Below are 16,915 nucleotides of genomic sequence, written 5' to 3'. Positions count from 1 at the left end.
CATTTAGACGTAAGGTAAGGTCTGTCACAGTGAACGACTACAGTATATGAATTCATCGTCCACCATTTTATCTTTTGAATTATAGCATTGTAACTATTGCTATCACCATTATTTTAACTATTGCTATTACTATTGCTATTACTATTGCTATTGGTATTGCTATTGCTATTACTATTACTATTGGTATTGGTATTACCATTATTTTACTATTATTACTATTGGCTATTGATATTGCGGGGGCTATTGCTGTTGCTGTTGCTACTACCCTTACCATTAATATTGCTATTACTATTACTACCACATTGAAGGATCCAGCGTTGGTGGGGGTGTTCATCCATTGACGGGTTCTGAACCACCCCACCCCTTCAAAATTCCTGGATCCGCCCATGACTACATCTGCGATTACTAATATTGGCATATGCTACTTGGTGTCGTGTGTCAAAAGTGAAACTCAAATACATGCATGTACTCAAATATCTTCCTGTATAATGATTGAAAGCTCTTGCAAAGCAAGGACTTGTCCACTTGAAGAGAGAGAACATACTATATGGCCTTGTCATATAAAAGAATAAAATTAACTGTCGTAAATAATTCAGTGCACGTCGTCAAGCCTTATGCTGAGGATTTAATCCCTCAAAGGGGCTGAACTTGAAGTAAACATGTTTTCAGCTTGTGTTGCGGTTATCTCCCTTTGACTAGTCATTATTCAGGTTATTTAAGGATATACGTTGAGGGTGTGTGTGTTGTGCACTTGGAGGTCACACGGAGTAGTGATGTGGCGAATTGTGTCTATTCTTCTTCCAGGTAGGCCGAATACATTAATATCATTAACACAATAGCCAACTGTTACATTTTATTAACATATCATAAACGAAGGACTCCACTTGAAGCGAGCTTTGTTAATTAATGTCTGTGAATTCGAGCATTCAACGGGATATAAATACACAGTTACATTTGACGCTATTTGAACATTCTGCAACATACCTGACAACATATCTGCAGGATATGTCACTACCATGTATGGGTAGCGAACCTCGTTTTATATTTTAAATCTTAATCATACTACTCCCTTTTAACGTATTTTTCACGGATAAGTATTTATGCAACATAGCATCAGAGCGTCTTGTGTTACGGTGACTGATGTCATATTCCCAAAGTTACTACAGTAGTTATAGCAGTCACACATATTGTTGATATGGGTTGATATGTCATTGAGTGAGTGAGTTTAGTTTTACGCCGCACTCGGCAATATCCCAGCTATATGGCGGCGATCTGTAAACAATCGAGTCTGGACCAAACAATCCAGTGATCAACACCACCGTTCCACGCAATGGGGATACGATAACATGTGTCAACCTAGTCAGCGAGACTGACAACCCGATCCCGTTAGTCGCCTCTTACGATAAGCATGGGTTACTGAAGATGAATTCTAACCCGGACCTTCACGCGTGATGTGTTATGTATTTGAGTCACTCTCTTATCACTCAACTTGCAAAACAACAAAATATTTCTTCATATTACGTTGGTCACTTGCTGTCCCCCATGTTGACCATTGCAAGTCTGTATATTTGGATAAAGTGAACATACAATGATGTTTGGAAACTGGTTACAGAAATGTAACTTGTAACCACTTTCTGAAAGGCATCGATATTCGTACATACTTCAGCATATTTCAGCATATTTCCGCATATTACCTTAGTGACTTGCTGTCACAGTTGGTGACCATTAACGAACAAGAAAATTCGGAGTGAATACACCTTGGTGTTCAGAAAGTGGTCTGAATGATGTAAGGCGTTACCACGTTCTGAAAGGCATAGTGTATTCATAGCTCCGGCTATGTGTGCGGACTCCTTTATACTTGTAAGGCGGGTAGACAAGTAAGTGATATAGGTTACCAGCTGTCACACCTACAAGCCGCAATGGATTGCTGACCTTTGACCTGCCGCAATTCGGTTTCAAATCACGGATGGATTGGGGGGAAACATATCAATGAGTGAGTGAGTGTAGTGTTATGTCGCTTATCACAATATCACAGCGAGTGACACCAGACATGGGCTTCACACTTTGTACTCTTCTATGGGGTCTCCGGCGTAAGGGGCGGTGGGGTAGCCTAATGGTTAAAGCGTTGGCTCATCACGCCGAAGACCCGGGTTCGAATCCCCACATGGGTACAATGTGTGAAGCCCATTCCTGGTGTCCCCCGCCGTGATATTGCTGGAATATTGCTAAAAGCGGCGTAAACCAAACTCAGTCAGTCAGTCAGTCTTCGGCGTAATGAGCGAAAGTTTAAACCACTAGGCCAAAACATTAAAAAAAACAAGAGAAAAATGTAAATTACTTAATTTGCTGACAAAGTGATATTATGACCACGGTTTGGTTTGCGTCCAAGAATTATAAACTGAGCAAAGGTGAAAAACTTGATACTTGGTTTTGTTTGACTAGATTTATAATATTAGGTTTAAGACAATAATTTTAGTTACGTGCTGTACACGAACATCTTGACACCAAAGAAACACAAAAAACAAGTCTCGCCGAAACTCTTTAACAACGATAACGTTCATGATGTCAAGGTACCCTCCAAGATGAAGTTCACAGCGTGGAGAACAATTCGATTGGGGTCTTCAGTAAGGGCTGTGGCCTCCTACAGCGTCTCTTACAGCCACACAACTTCTCCTCGTGGATCAGAGAACGTTAGTAAACATACCCTGAGGAAGACGTCACCGTTGCTCAACAAGATGACGTTGAAGATCTTGCAACGTCTGTGGTGGATTGACTTGCTGACGAACACGTCGACCCAGCTCGTCCCAGATGTGTTCGGTAGGATTGAGGTCGGAGCTACGCGACGGCCAATCCAGAACTTGAATACCGGCATTTCGTAGAACATTCTGTGTAATTCTGTGCGGTCTAGCGTTGTTTTGTTGGAACGTCAGTCCAGGGACATGTTTCTGCAAAAATGGAATCAGGACAAGCTGCAAAATCTGCTCCTTGTAGTGGGCAGCATTTGTGTTCCCTCGAACGACAACAAATGGAGAACGTCCGTGTGGGCAAAACGAACCCCTGCGGTGCACTCGGGCTGTGCCGATAGCAAATCTCAGCGTGAATCGAGATTCGTCGCTGAAGACAACCGAATTCCACTGTCTTTGATTGAACCTTATGTGTCTTGTGGCCCACACCAGTCGGTTGCGGCGATGAAGAGGCGTTAAAGTTGGTCCAGTATGGGGTCCTCGGGCAGTTTGTGCAGTTATTCTTCCACCAATCATTTCCCAGCTTGTAGACTGACTGACTGACTGACTGAGTTTAGTTTTACGCCGCTTTTAGCAATATTCCAGCAATATCACGGCGGGGGACACCAGAAATGCCCAGCTTGTAGAAGTTGCAATAACAAATCTGTACCGAAGATGTAATCGTGATGCTCCTGGTCTCGGGCGGACGGCAACAGTTCCGAATTGTTGCACTCTCATCCCAATATTAAACATTGTTTGCCCTGAGCAAATTAAAGACTCTTGCAACAGTGACCACAGACTGACCAGCATCAAGCCTCCCCATTTGAAAGGCGTTGCATTCCAAACAAAGATTAAAATAGAAAGTGTGTTTTTCAGCTCACATCCAATGTTCGTGTTCAGTTTAAGCAAACATGCACCGAATGACATTATGATTTTGCTTTTCACACGTGCTTTTCGCGTTTTTCATCTCTATAGGCTACAAAGTCACGGTTTTCACGTGAACTCACAATTTCACGAAATGTAAGCATTCACACAGTTTACTACTGTTTAATATACTTGTAAATTAATTTAATTAAACAGAAAAAGAAAAATGTCGAAATGTATCAGTGTTAAGTTTTTAATTTTGCTGAGTATAGTTTATGAAGTCACTTGTTCAAACTGTGTTGCGGCCGTCATGCAATACTGTGTCCTTAGGGTTACAGGGAACGAATCCATGCATATCGTTGCACATGAAGAATGCATCCTCGAATGCACTTGCTTGTCTGTCATCGCATCCATACATCACGAAACGTTGCTGGAGGCAACGTCGTTGATGTGCCTCACTCAGATTTTATCAACAAAAAGCCGCCCTAAGACAGCTTGAATCTTTTCAGTTAGTTGTTAAACACCACTCCCAGTCTTATTCGCTACGGGTCGACTTTGTAACGCTCATGTTGATTGAGACCCGTGAAGATCCGGGTTCGAGTTGGCCTTCAGTAGCCCATGTTGTCGTAAGGGGCGACTAACGGGACCGGGTAGTCAGACTCGCTGGCTTCATGTCATCGTATCTCGACTGCATCGATCGGTGCTCATCATGTTGATCACTGGGTCGTCCAGGCTCGAACATATTTACAGACAGCCACCATATAGCTGTGATATTGCTGAATGCTGCGTAAAAACAACAAACAAAAAAACAAACATTTCGATACAGATAAGCTTTATTCTACAGCTGGAAAGTTGCTCTTTGCGACTTAACGCAGTATTCACTAATTTGCAAATACTAAAACATATTTGTCTAAAAATCGCTGTGTATTGGTCAAATTCACCTAACAAGTATTAACCAAAAACTAACAGAATACTTTAATGACACAAAATAGCAGTTCTAAGACACAAAGAAATCACTCGCTGACTCATGCCTCTGATCTCGGAAAATATTTGTTCCACATTTCAGTGTTTTCCAGCAGGATTACATGGGATTCTGTTTTAACCTGACCATCAAACAAACATCGTGTGACTGCGTGGTTGTAACACTGGGACACATGGCAGCATGGAGGTTCGAAAGCCAATCTGAACCTTGTTTACTGTGAGATTGAGACCAAATAAACACTGTGTGTATAAACAAAGATTCCCACAAAATTTAACCCGAGAAAGAACAGTATGTGGGTAAGTTGGCACTGTTTTGAACCACTGTTTGGAAAACACTGACAAAAATAGGAACGGGCCAGTCTGAGGTGGAATTTGGAATACCATCAGGTTCAGAATTATGTGCCTTGAATTAAGTGACGTTTGAGGGAATGCACAGCGTCGATCCAATAAATATTACTTTTTAGCTTGGCTTTTTCTGTTAAGAACAATGCACAAGCAAACGGAAAGTCGTTACATTCAGCACATAGGTCTTGACTATATTTGTGAGCATCAAATATCCGTGTTGATCTGACTTAAAGCAGCAATATAAAAGTATAAAAATTTGCGAAATCATATTTAGTGTACAGTCTAAAAGTCAAATGAATCAATAAATAAATGAAACTGAATGCTGCCATAAATTCCATGTGGCACTTTCGTAATATATGAAAATCCTTCAATTCGTGCTTCAATGTCCGTGAGGCGTTTGAACAAGCTCATATATTCGTACTACACGGTAGCCAAGCCTTTTAGAGTGTCCGCTCGTCACGCCAAAGATCCGTGTTCGATTCCCCACATGGGTACAATGTGTGCAGCACATTTCTTGTGTCCCCCGCCCGTGATATTTCTGGAATATTGCTCAGGGGCGTAGGAACAGGGGAAGGGGACTTTTTTCAAGACGAAACCATATCTACCTTACCATAACTACAATTTCATTTTGATTTTCTATACTTTTCATAAATTAGCCACCGACCCCCCACCCCCACCCCCGCTCTGAAAACCGTTCCTACGCCCCTGTTGCTAAAAGCGTCGTAAAACTAAACTCACTCACGCACTCGCACTGCAGTTATGCGACATGATTGTTTCAGCCATTTAACATGTTCTGCAGGTGCGCTGAATTAATGCACGGGCTAAATTTAGCATTTCAGAAAGTAGGTCAATTATCAACATTTAGAGAATGTTAAAGAATACATGTATCAACAATAGCGCAACGTCATTTTTGTTATACAATTATGTCTGACGGGAACAGTTGTACAGGTATAGCACAGGGTGTGTCTTTGTGTGACTAAAGACAGACACTGTATCGGGTATCCTCTTTGATAAGGTATGCCAAAGCATTAACCTCGATTAGATGTTCAAACAGTGTGCTTTTACATGAAGGATATACAATGGGTCAGGTGACCCTGTTCCTCAGGTTCCCGTTTGTTTATCATCCCCCGCCCGGTACAGTGTACGTACCCCGGTTACACGACCAGCACCACACAGACTAGTCTGTCTCGCAGTCCCTGAACCACAATATTTTATCTTCCGCTCAACACTTTATGCAGTGCTAAAGCCCCAAATGAAGTCTAGATTTCATCGGTTTCTGAATCTTACGTCCTGCTGGGGTTCTTTTTCAATTTAAAAGGAATTATTTGTTGAATTATTGTACAATTATTTCATGTCTGTCACATCTCGCGGGGCCTCATTCATTCCAAATCAAGCCCTTCCGGTTTCGGGACAACAATTGTAGTACGTGGTCTGACTGCAATGCGGGCAGCACCTGCTCCCTCGACCGTGACAGACACAGGGACTGGGCAGCTGTCCACCTTGGCAGAATTCTTCAACCTAAACAATGAAACAATAAGAACGGTGGATGTAATAAAGTACTCCAGCAGTGTAAACTTTTTTCAGATTTTCCGGTGCGTTGATCGTATGATGACCGATCCAATTTGATCCTATTTCTGTGTTTTTACCTCGATATTTAATCATATCTAGAAACAATGTGATGTTTGATGACCTATTATTTTAAAACCACACAGCGTATATCCCTAAGATTTTGTAGGCAATTAACACTGCATGCAATACAGCGATTACTACTCCCTTGCTGTAACCGTGTTTGGTTATATAAACCTACACCCGTTTATTTGTCATCATTCACTTGATGGTCAGTTGGTGAATTAATAACAGGTATAATTAGTGGTAACATCACTCAGATTACCCGACAAAGATTCCCATTTAGCATTTCTCATGTCTGCACTAAATATTCAACATTTTATATTAAGGTCTTATGTACTACATGTTATGTAATAGATGCATGGAGGTGCAGCAAAAGGAATTATCAGCTGAGTTAAAAAAAAACACAGATGAAAGGATTAACCGATAACACGCTAATTGATTTATTACTTTCATCTTGCACGACGTATTTGTCAAGGTAGGGTTTATGTTTGAAGAGTTACGTAGAGGGTAATGTCCGAGTAACTGTCCATTCCTTAAAAATAATGGTGCCGAGGCCCCGGAGGGGCCGAGGCACATTATTTTTAAGGAATGGAGAGTTATGAGGATATTACCCTACTTAAATTACATTCGAAGTATTGGGAATATTTCTGTTATCAAAATTAAATGTCAAAATGACAAAATGAAGGTTGTATTTTGAAACTGGTACACATCGCTCCATCCCTTAAAAGTAATGGAGCGAACAGACAATGGAATGACGTCACAAATGTAATTTAATAACGTATACTGAAGAGGTATATTACCGTGAATGAGACATTTGTGATGTTTATAACAACAATAAGGGCGGCACGCAGGGATTTTCAGGCTGACCGCATTTGGAGAACATTAGACATAATCTGTGATGATAAGGATGCAGGTAACACTAAATTGAAGTTGAAACTAAAATAAATAGTACAACAAAGTGATATACGTAGAATATACAAGATTTTAGAGAATATTTTACTTTAATCATGATATGGCAACAACAATAAAATCACGATTTCTTGCTATGGCTTACTCCTAAATAGTTAAGGCTTTCTCGTCTCTTGTTATGGCTTACTCCTAATCATTTATGGCTTTCTCGTCTCTTGTTATGACTTACTCCTCATTAGGTATGGCTTTCACGTCTCTAGTTATGGCTTACTCCTGATAATTTATGTCTTTCTCGTCTCTTGTTATGTCTTTCTCGTCTCTTGTTATAACTTACTCCTAATTAGGTATGGCTTTCACGTCTCTAGTTATGACTTACTCCTAATAATTTATGGCTTTCTCGTCTCTTGTTATGACTTACTCCTAATAATTTATGGCTTTCTCGTCTCTTGTTATGACTTACTCCTAATTAGGTATGGCTTTCTCGTCTCTTGTTATGACTTACTCCTAATAATTTATGGCTTTCTCGTCTCTTGTTATGACTTACTCCTAATTAGGTATGGCTTTCTCGTCTCTTGTTATGACTTACTCCTAATAATTTATGGCTTTCTCGTCTCTTGTTATGACTTACTCCTAATTAGGTATGGCTTTCACGTCTCCAGTTATGACTTACTCCTAATAATTTATGGCTTTCTCGTCTCTTGTAATGACTTACTCCTAATTAGGTATGGCTTTCTCGTCTCTTGTTATGACTTACTCCTAATCATTTATGGCTTTCACGTCTCTAGTTATGGCCTTCTCGTCTCTTGTTATGGCTTTCTCGTCTCTTGTTATGGCTTACTCCTAATTATTGATGACTTTCTCGTCTCTTGTTATAAGTTACTCCTAATTAGGTATGACTTTCACGTCTCTAGTTATGGCTTTCTTCTCTCTAGTTATGGCTTTGTCCTGTCTAGTTATGGCTTTCTCGTCTCTTGTTATGACTTATTCGTAATTAGGTATGGCTTTCTTCTCTCTAGTTATGGCCTTCTCGTCTCTATTTATGCCTTTCCCGTCTCGTGCTATGGCTTTCTTGTTTCTAGTTATGGCTTTCTCGTTCCCTGGTACTGCTTTCTGGTATCCTGTTTTTTTGTCTCTTGTTATGGCTTTTTCCTTTCTAGTTATGGTTTTTCCCTTTCTAGTTATGTTTTTTTCGTTTCTTGTTATGGCTTTCTTTTCTCGTGTTATGTTTTTTTCGCCTCTGATTTTGGCTTTCTCTTTTCTTGATATGGCTTTGTCTTCTCGCGTTATGGCTTTCTCGTTTCCTGCTACCGCTTTATCGCGACCGCAATGAAGTGTTTTGGCGTTACATACAATAAAACAACGCAATAAAATAGCATTAAATGTCTCTGAAACGCTAGTACCTACAATATTACTCTGCTCTCCTCGGACGATAATTTACAGGTTGAGCCCTTTTGTTTCAGTTCTGGGCCGAAAATATTTGGCTGCAAGGTGACTGGTGAAATCAGCTTTATTTAAAGTGTAACAGCTGCTCGTCGCGAACAGTCTTCTTCATCCCTATTCTCAATCAGGCGTACCAAAGCAAAACTTTGCCACTGTGCAGAGAAACGCAGAAAAGCCCACATCTATCGTGGAAATAACAACATAAACATAATACCTCGCTACTGAAACAGTAAAAACATTAAATCGCTAAAACGGGATAAAAAACGAAAAACCGGCAACTTCGATGTTGCGTATGCGCACATGGAAGAGGAAGTCTCGACCGCATGTTGACATTTTCCAGCTTGGACAAAAGTTACATTCCCTTTTTAAGTATTTCTGTCGTGTTATTTTTCATCATGATACTTGTGTGAACACTTGTTTAGTTTACTTTCCATTCGTATGAAATGATTGACAGCAATTATTTCGACATATTTAATACTTTTTTCTGCGGTAGGCGATTCACGGTTGCTCGGAAATTGGAAAAAAGCGCGGATCATAATGCGCATGCGTAGTAGAGGTCAAAGTTCGCTGACATAAATGTTGCAGTTTCATAGTTTTTCGTTGCCGTTTTTACTGTTTCGGTAGCGAGGTATTATGTTTATGTTGCTATTTCCACGATTAATGTGGGCTTTTCTGCGTTTTCCTACACAGTGGGAAAGGTTTCTTTGGTAGGCCTGTCAATCATATATCTAAAAATAACACGTGCTTTCAATTTCTTGGTTAAGCATCCTTCGCAGGGACCAGAAGCATTTCTAGAATGATCTAAAATGTATTTACAAAGCAATTCTATTAATGTTTTTGCACTAGAAGACTCTACAAACACATATGACTCACTTGTGTGACGTGAAACCGGTTTTACTGTTATTTACACCTATTTCCATTTGATAATGTGTGTTTAAACAGTGTTTTCTTGTTTAGTGCTTGTGTCAAAGAGAACGTGCATGCAGATACATCATTTGTACACATTATCAGTCTGGGCACAAACACGACACATTTAACAAACAACTGGAGTAGAGGGAGGCAATCTGTTGGTCGGTAGTACAACTGATGGCTGTTAACGGTGGTAGGCCGGAGACTGATACGGGTTGAGGGATGGTCTAGTTTCTTTGTCCTCATTGTTATCAGATTTTTGAAAGCCTTTCTCGGTTTTCTGGAAAGTTTTTGTACCAGGGATTGGTGTATTCCTGCATCATAGTCTTTTGTGACCGGTGAGTGAGTGAGTATGGATTCCAGCCATCGACCTGCAGCTCTTCGGGTACACGTTACTCGATGGAGTGCGTGAGCGCCAAGACCACAGTGTGAGTTTAGTTCTACGCCGTTTCACGATATTCCCACCAAATCACGACGGGTGACACAAGAAATGGACATTAACGCATTGTACCCATGTGGGAGTCGAACCCTCGTCTTCGGCGTGGCGAGCGGACGCTTTATCCACCTGGCTACCCCACCGATCCCTGTGATCAGTGGTAGGTGTTGGTTCACAAGTTGAAACTACATAGTTAACCGTGATTCATCCCGTAAAGAACTTGGTGTAAAACCAACAAGCGACTTGGACATGTGCTGTAATCAACAATTGTATTCTAATTGTGTATTCTCTAGTTTAATTTTACACCGCGCTCAGCAATATTCCAGCTATATGGAGGCGGTCTGCAAATAATCGAGTCTGGGCCAGACTATCCAGTGATCAACAGCATGAGCATCCATCTACGCAATAGGGAACCGATGACATGTGTCAACAAAGTCAGGGAACCTGACCACCCGATCCCGTTAGTCGCATCCTACGACAAGCATGGGTTACTGAAGATCAATTCTAACCCGGATCTTCACGGGTCGTTGCACAACGTATAACGCTGCCTCATAACATAATAATATAATAAGTAATTGTTTGTACGTATATTTTATTGAGGTGGTTGTTAATTCAATGAGACAAGCTTTAAGCGTTCGCTGATCGATCCGAACGCCTGGTTTCGAATCCCACATAGATGTGGTGTTCAAGTGAATTGTTTTGTCCCCCATGTGTTGTTTATAAGTCCAAACCAGATAAAATAGAAATTGCTAAGTTAAAATGCAAAGTTTCATCGGCAACATGTCATGCACAATATGTCTACATACCGCCAATCTACATATGGTCAAGACTGGTTAAGACAAACCAGGGATTGATATCATGAACATCCGATTTCGGAAAACATCCATATACAATTTTACCAACCCCAACAGGCCCCAGTCTGGCCCGTATTCACCACGAGGGTACATCCTGGGGTAACGCTGATTTACAATGCGCATGTATCCAGGTACACAGTTCTCCTGAGGATCGTGAGGCTCTCAAGGGGTGCCCATCAGTCGGCCAATAAATATGTACAGAACGAACTAGTAACCTGATTAAAGTGCAAATATAAAGCAAAAGGTACAACTGAGTACGGCATCCCTATTAATATACTATTGACACTTTGCTAAGGATCAGATCATTGATTCAACAGAAAACTATTATGTGAGGTCTGATTTGGTTTAAATATCTAAGCTTATTGTAAGCGTAGTTCCAAGGTTTCAGTATGTCACTGCATCTTGTGGATCCCATACCTGCTATAGACAGGTGTTGTGTCCTTGTCAATGACTCGTTCCATGATTTGCAAAATAGTTGATTGGTGCCATGAAAACCATTTTAATGGTTACTCATGTACCAAGTGCAACAGGTTAGATTAAAGTGGTTGTTTGCCTAAAGAAAGTTTACCATGTTATTATTTATCGAGGTTTAAATGGATACAATTTCAAATTATGTATCGATGTTTAAGTAAAGTTGGGAATTTTTGTGATACTTAGCAGTATATGTAGTGAGATAAAGAATTTTTCTACAATAAATCATAAATAAAAGTACGTAAAATATATTGCACATATAGTAAAAATTGAGCACCCGGCGATCAAGGCCTACGAGACACTATTTATTGTCATTAAAATACACATTATATGATTAAAGCGGTTTGCATAATTCACTAGAGGTGACGTGACGTAAAATAACGTGAGGTCACCTGACGTGGCGTGGCGTGGCGTGGCGTGGGCGTGGGCGTGGGCGTGGGCGTGGGCGTGGGCGTGGCGTGGCGTGGCGTGGCGTGGCGTGGCGTGGCGTGGCGTGGCCTGGCCTGGCCTTGCCTGGCGTGGCGTGATGTGAATAGTGTTTCATCACATTCCGTTTAACATGACTTCACTCACATAACAATGTTCAAACACGCGTGCCTGTGTCTGCTTGTACGAGTAGGGACCTGCCATATTGTTTATAATCCCATTAATTTATAAGGAAATTTCCGTTGATTTCACAATGATTAATTACAGAGGTGTCTGCTTCAAAACGGCAGCCATTTTCATTAGTTGGGAAGATTTAACAGCTCATTCAGGATGGGTTCATGCGCAAACACAGTCGTGTCGAACTCTGATTGGTTGAAATTAGAGTTGTCTCGACGTGAAACTTCGTATCCTTGTCGAGCCTCAGATAAGTATATACAATGGTCCCTTCAACTTCGACACAACAGGACCCGGAAGTCGAACAACTGGTAGTCTAGGCTGCTGTACCCATGAAGGTCCAGGTTAGAATATTGGTCTTCAGTAACCCATGCTTGTCGTAAGAGGCGACGAACGGGATCACTGGATTGTCTGATCGAGACGTGATTATTTACAGACCGCCGCCATATAGCTGGAATATTGCTGAGTGTGGCTTTAAACAATACGCGAACTTCAAGTCTTCGAGTACAGTAATGTACGGTTATAACGAAACCCAAAAGGGACCACTCATTTCAGTTCGGTATAACGTTGTTCGAAATAGGCAGTTCGACTAAAATGGGCAGCAAGTGTCCGGATCACAAACAAAACCAAAATTCGTTATATTCGTTGTTGTAAGCGCGGTCGTGTTATATGGACATGTATAACAGTTCGTTTTCAGTCGCAAACGAGGCATCATTGTTTCTTTTGTTGATATCCATAATCTTGACCTTGGACTCCTGAAATGTTTGTGTAAATACTTTCACCTGTTGTCAAAGCCGTCAGTCTCACTGGGTCGAATTGACATGTCATTGAAACATAGTGATCTCTGACACAACAATAAATCATTGTCTGTTTTCTCATGGCGTGGGTTTCCGCATTTAATGCCTCTTAAAAAGACTTTAAGAGCTCTTTAAAGGCCTTGGTGTATCTCGGATAACTGTCGTGCACGGCAACCTGTACTGGTCGTAAAAACCGATAAACGTGTAGCTTACCCTGACGGCATGAACCGTGAAGGTCCGAGCTAGAATTGATTTTCAGTAACCCATGCTTGTCGTAAGAGGCGACTAACGGGATCGGGTGGTCAGGCTCGCTGACTTGGATGACACATGTCATCGGTTTCAACTTGCGCATATCGATGCTCATGCTGTTGATCACTGGATTGTCTAGTCCAGTTTCGATTATTTAGAGATCGCCGCAGTATAACTGAAATATTGCCGAGTGCGTCGTTAAACTAAACTCACGCACTGATGGCATGGATCGATGCTCATAATATCAATCACTAGTTTGAAGGATCGAGCCTGCCCTCATATAGTATGAACAGTGCAGATATGCTTTTAATCCAGCATAACTGACATGGATCAGCGTGACTGACTCTGAGAGTGTGGGTTCGATTCCTGGATGGGACCGAACAGCGAGCAGAAGCTTGAGTTTTTTGGTCATTTTATAGTCACCTCGACTTGTGCCGACCGATCCATTTTTTATGCAGCCTTGGCGCTCAAGATAAGCTTCTAGAAAAAAATAATGAAAAATGCATTCTGTTCGGTGTTTGAAAGATTGTTGCTGCTGGTGTTCCGGAGGAGGAGGGTGTATATCCTCATGATCATCCTCCAGAAGCTCCCCCCTCATGAATCAACATCCTCCTGAGGAGGGTGTTGATCCTCCTCATGATCAACACCTCCTCAGAAGATACCCTCCACCCTCCTCATGAGGATCAACACCCTCATGAGGATAACACACCCTCCTCAGAAGATACACCCTCCTCGCGAGGATCCACCCCTCCTCAGAAGATACCTCCTCATGAGGATCTCCTCATGAGGATCAACACCCTCCTCAGAAGATACACCCTCCTCATGAGGATCAACACCTCCCTCAGAAGATACACCCTCCTCATGAGGATCATGAAGGATCAACACCCTCCTCAGAGATACACCCTCCTCATGAGGATCAACACCCTCCTCAGAAGATACACCCTCCTCATGAGGATCAACACCCTCCTCCACCCTCCTCAGAGGATCAACACCCTCCTCAGAAGATACACCCTCCTCAGATACACCCTCCTCAACACCCTCCTCAGAAGGAGGATCAACACCCTCCTCAGAAGATACACCCTCCTCATGAGGATCAACACCCTCCTCAGAAGATACACCCTCCTCAGAAGATACACCCTCCTCAGAAGATACACACACCCTCCTCATGAGGATCACACACCCTCCTCACCCTCCTCATGAAGATACACCCTCCTCATGAGGATCAACACCCTCCTCAGAAGATTCCTCACAACACCTCCTCAGAGATACACCCTCCTCATGATCAACACCCTCCTCAGAAGATACACCCTCCTCATGAGGATCAACACCCTCCTCAGAAGATACACCCTCCTCATGAGGATCAACACCCTCCTCAGAAGATACACCCTCCTCATGAGGATCAACACCCTCCTCAGAAGATACACCCTCCTCATAAGATACACCCTCCTCAGAAGATACACCCTCCTCATGAGGATCAACACCCTCCTCAGAAGATACACCTCTCCTCATGAGGATCAACACCCTCCTCAGAAGATACACCCTCCTCTCATGAGATACACCTCCTCATGAGGATCAACACCCTCCTCAGAAGATACACCCTCCTCATGAGATCAACACCTCCTCTACACCTCCTCATGAGGATCAACACCCTCCTCAGAAGACACCTCCTCAGAAGATACACCCTCCCCTCCTTGAGGATCCAACACCCTCCAACACCCTCAGAAGATACACCCTCCTCATGAGGATCCACCCTCCTCAGAAGAGATCACCCTCCTCAGAAGATACACCTCCTCACCTCATGAGGATCAACACCCTCCTCAGAAGATCCCTCAGAAGATACACCCTCCTCATGAGGATCAACACACCCTCCTCAGAAGATACTCCCTCAGAAGATACACCCCTCCTCATGAGGATCAGACACCCTCCTCAGAAGATACACCCTCCTCATGAGGATCAACACCCTCCTCAGAAGATACACCCTCCTCAGAAGATACACCCTCCTCATGAGGATCACCTCCTCAGAGGATCAACACCTCCTCAGAAGATACACCCTCCTCATGAGGATCAACACCCTCCTCAGAAGATACACCCTCCTCATGAGGATCAACACCCTCCTCAGAAGATACACCCTCCTCATGAGGATCAACACCCTCCTCAGAAGATACACCCTCCTCATGAGGATCAACACCCTCCTCAGAAGATACACCCTCCTCATGAGGATCAACACCCTCCTCAGAAGATACACCCTCCTCATGAGGATCAACACCCTCCTTCCCCGCCCTCATCGGAACACCAGCAGCATGAACGACTCCGAAACACCCAGTTTCCATGTACGTTAAAGGAGTCATGAAACTGGGACCCCCTGGACGGAAATCGTCAAAACGGATGTCAATGGATAAGAAATAGCCATACCTTATATAGAAGACAGAATGACTAGATGGGAGCCGCCAGTGTGGAAAGGTGACCTCAAAATTCAACTACAACGCTTAATTGTGAGTCCCATACGACAATGGACGTATCATCCTGTGAAAGTATAGACTATAATATCTACCATGACTTGCATCAGCATGTGACTACAGAGACTGAACTCGAACGGTGTTCCATTTTATCACAGTTTTCTAGATGGAATCCTCTCCGTCGCTGAAAATGTCGGTGTGCATCACAGCTTTATATAACCGTTTTGGATTTCTAATAAATAGATCCTGAACGATTTCATCGTTTTGTTCTCTGTCCGTAAAGAATGCTTGTGTCGATTTGAATGGTTCTTGAACTCATAAATGATGATGTAAAACGTCACAAGTTTTACGTTTCAATAGCGTTTTGATTGTTTTATTATCATCATCATCATCATTAAGAAAGTCGTGTTTTTAGCAAGAATAAATACACTTATATTTTGAGATGACCCCCGCAATTGTTTGTTTCACTAAGTCGTCATAGAACCGTACTAGATCTATTGAGGCATTTGGACATATTGGAAACACAAGCAAACTCCCCTTATGGGAATCGTGATTAGGATCCATAGTTTGTGTTGAATATAGATGAAGAAAGTTTTGTAGACCTGGGTGCCGTTCCACTAACCGATCTTAGCCCTATGCCAATCGTAAACACCTAAAATACCAATCTTAGCGTGACGTTACGATCGGCATACCGTTCCACTAACCAATCTTACCTAAGTCAATCGCAAGGTTAAGATTCAAAGTCTAAGTTGCTCATGACCAACTTAGGATAGCTAAAATCAATCGTAGAGAAACCAAAATGCTGGCTTTCCTATTCTATGTGAAAAATAAGAGCGAGCATTTCACCGTGAGCGTAACCTAAAATCCCCCATGAAATGAATTTGTATATTTCTGTGATGTAAACAAACACTGCACTAAAGCCTTACAAATGTCAGGCCAGTCTGACCACTGTCGTCATGGGAACACAACCGAGCGAGATAGTGTAACACATTTGTACAACAATATTGCAACGTCATGGTTAAGAATAGGGACGGGTCATGAAGTGATCAATGTTCTGAAACAAAAAGATACAAATATGTTTGATTTCACGTGCGCTTATTTGGTGGGGGATTCTAAAGACAGGCCGCGTGTTATTCAAGACCACTGACAGATTCTACATGCGTTATAGAGGATGCCTCGTCACGCCTTGTTTATTCTGATTGACAAGGTTCAGGCACATAATAAAAGCTCTGACACAATTGACATGTTTTAA

The 16,915-nt window shown here is 42.1% G+C and overlaps 1 protein-coding gene across 1 annotated transcript in view; it reads left to right on the top strand.

The window, feature by feature from the left end:
* Positions 1–704: 704 nt before the first annotated feature.
* Positions 705–16,915, top strand: part of LOC124262748 — a 43,469-nt gene continuing 27,258 nt past the window's right edge. Inside the window, 1 exon segment of the mRNA XM_046697298.1 lies at positions 705–804. Within this exon segment, the coding sequence (XP_046553254.1) occupies positions 774–804 (31 nt within the window). The 5' untranslated portion in view covers positions 705–773.

This window comes from Haliotis rubra, unplaced genomic scaffold (genome assembly GCF_003918875.1).
Source record: "Haliotis rubra isolate DU_JTF1 unplaced genomic scaffold, ASM391887v1 Scf852, whole genome shotgun sequence".
Classification (NCBI taxonomy): Eukaryota; Metazoa; Mollusca; class Gastropoda; order Lepetellida; family Haliotidae; genus Haliotis; species Haliotis rubra.
This window is presented reverse-complemented; position numbering and strand designations above follow the sequence as displayed.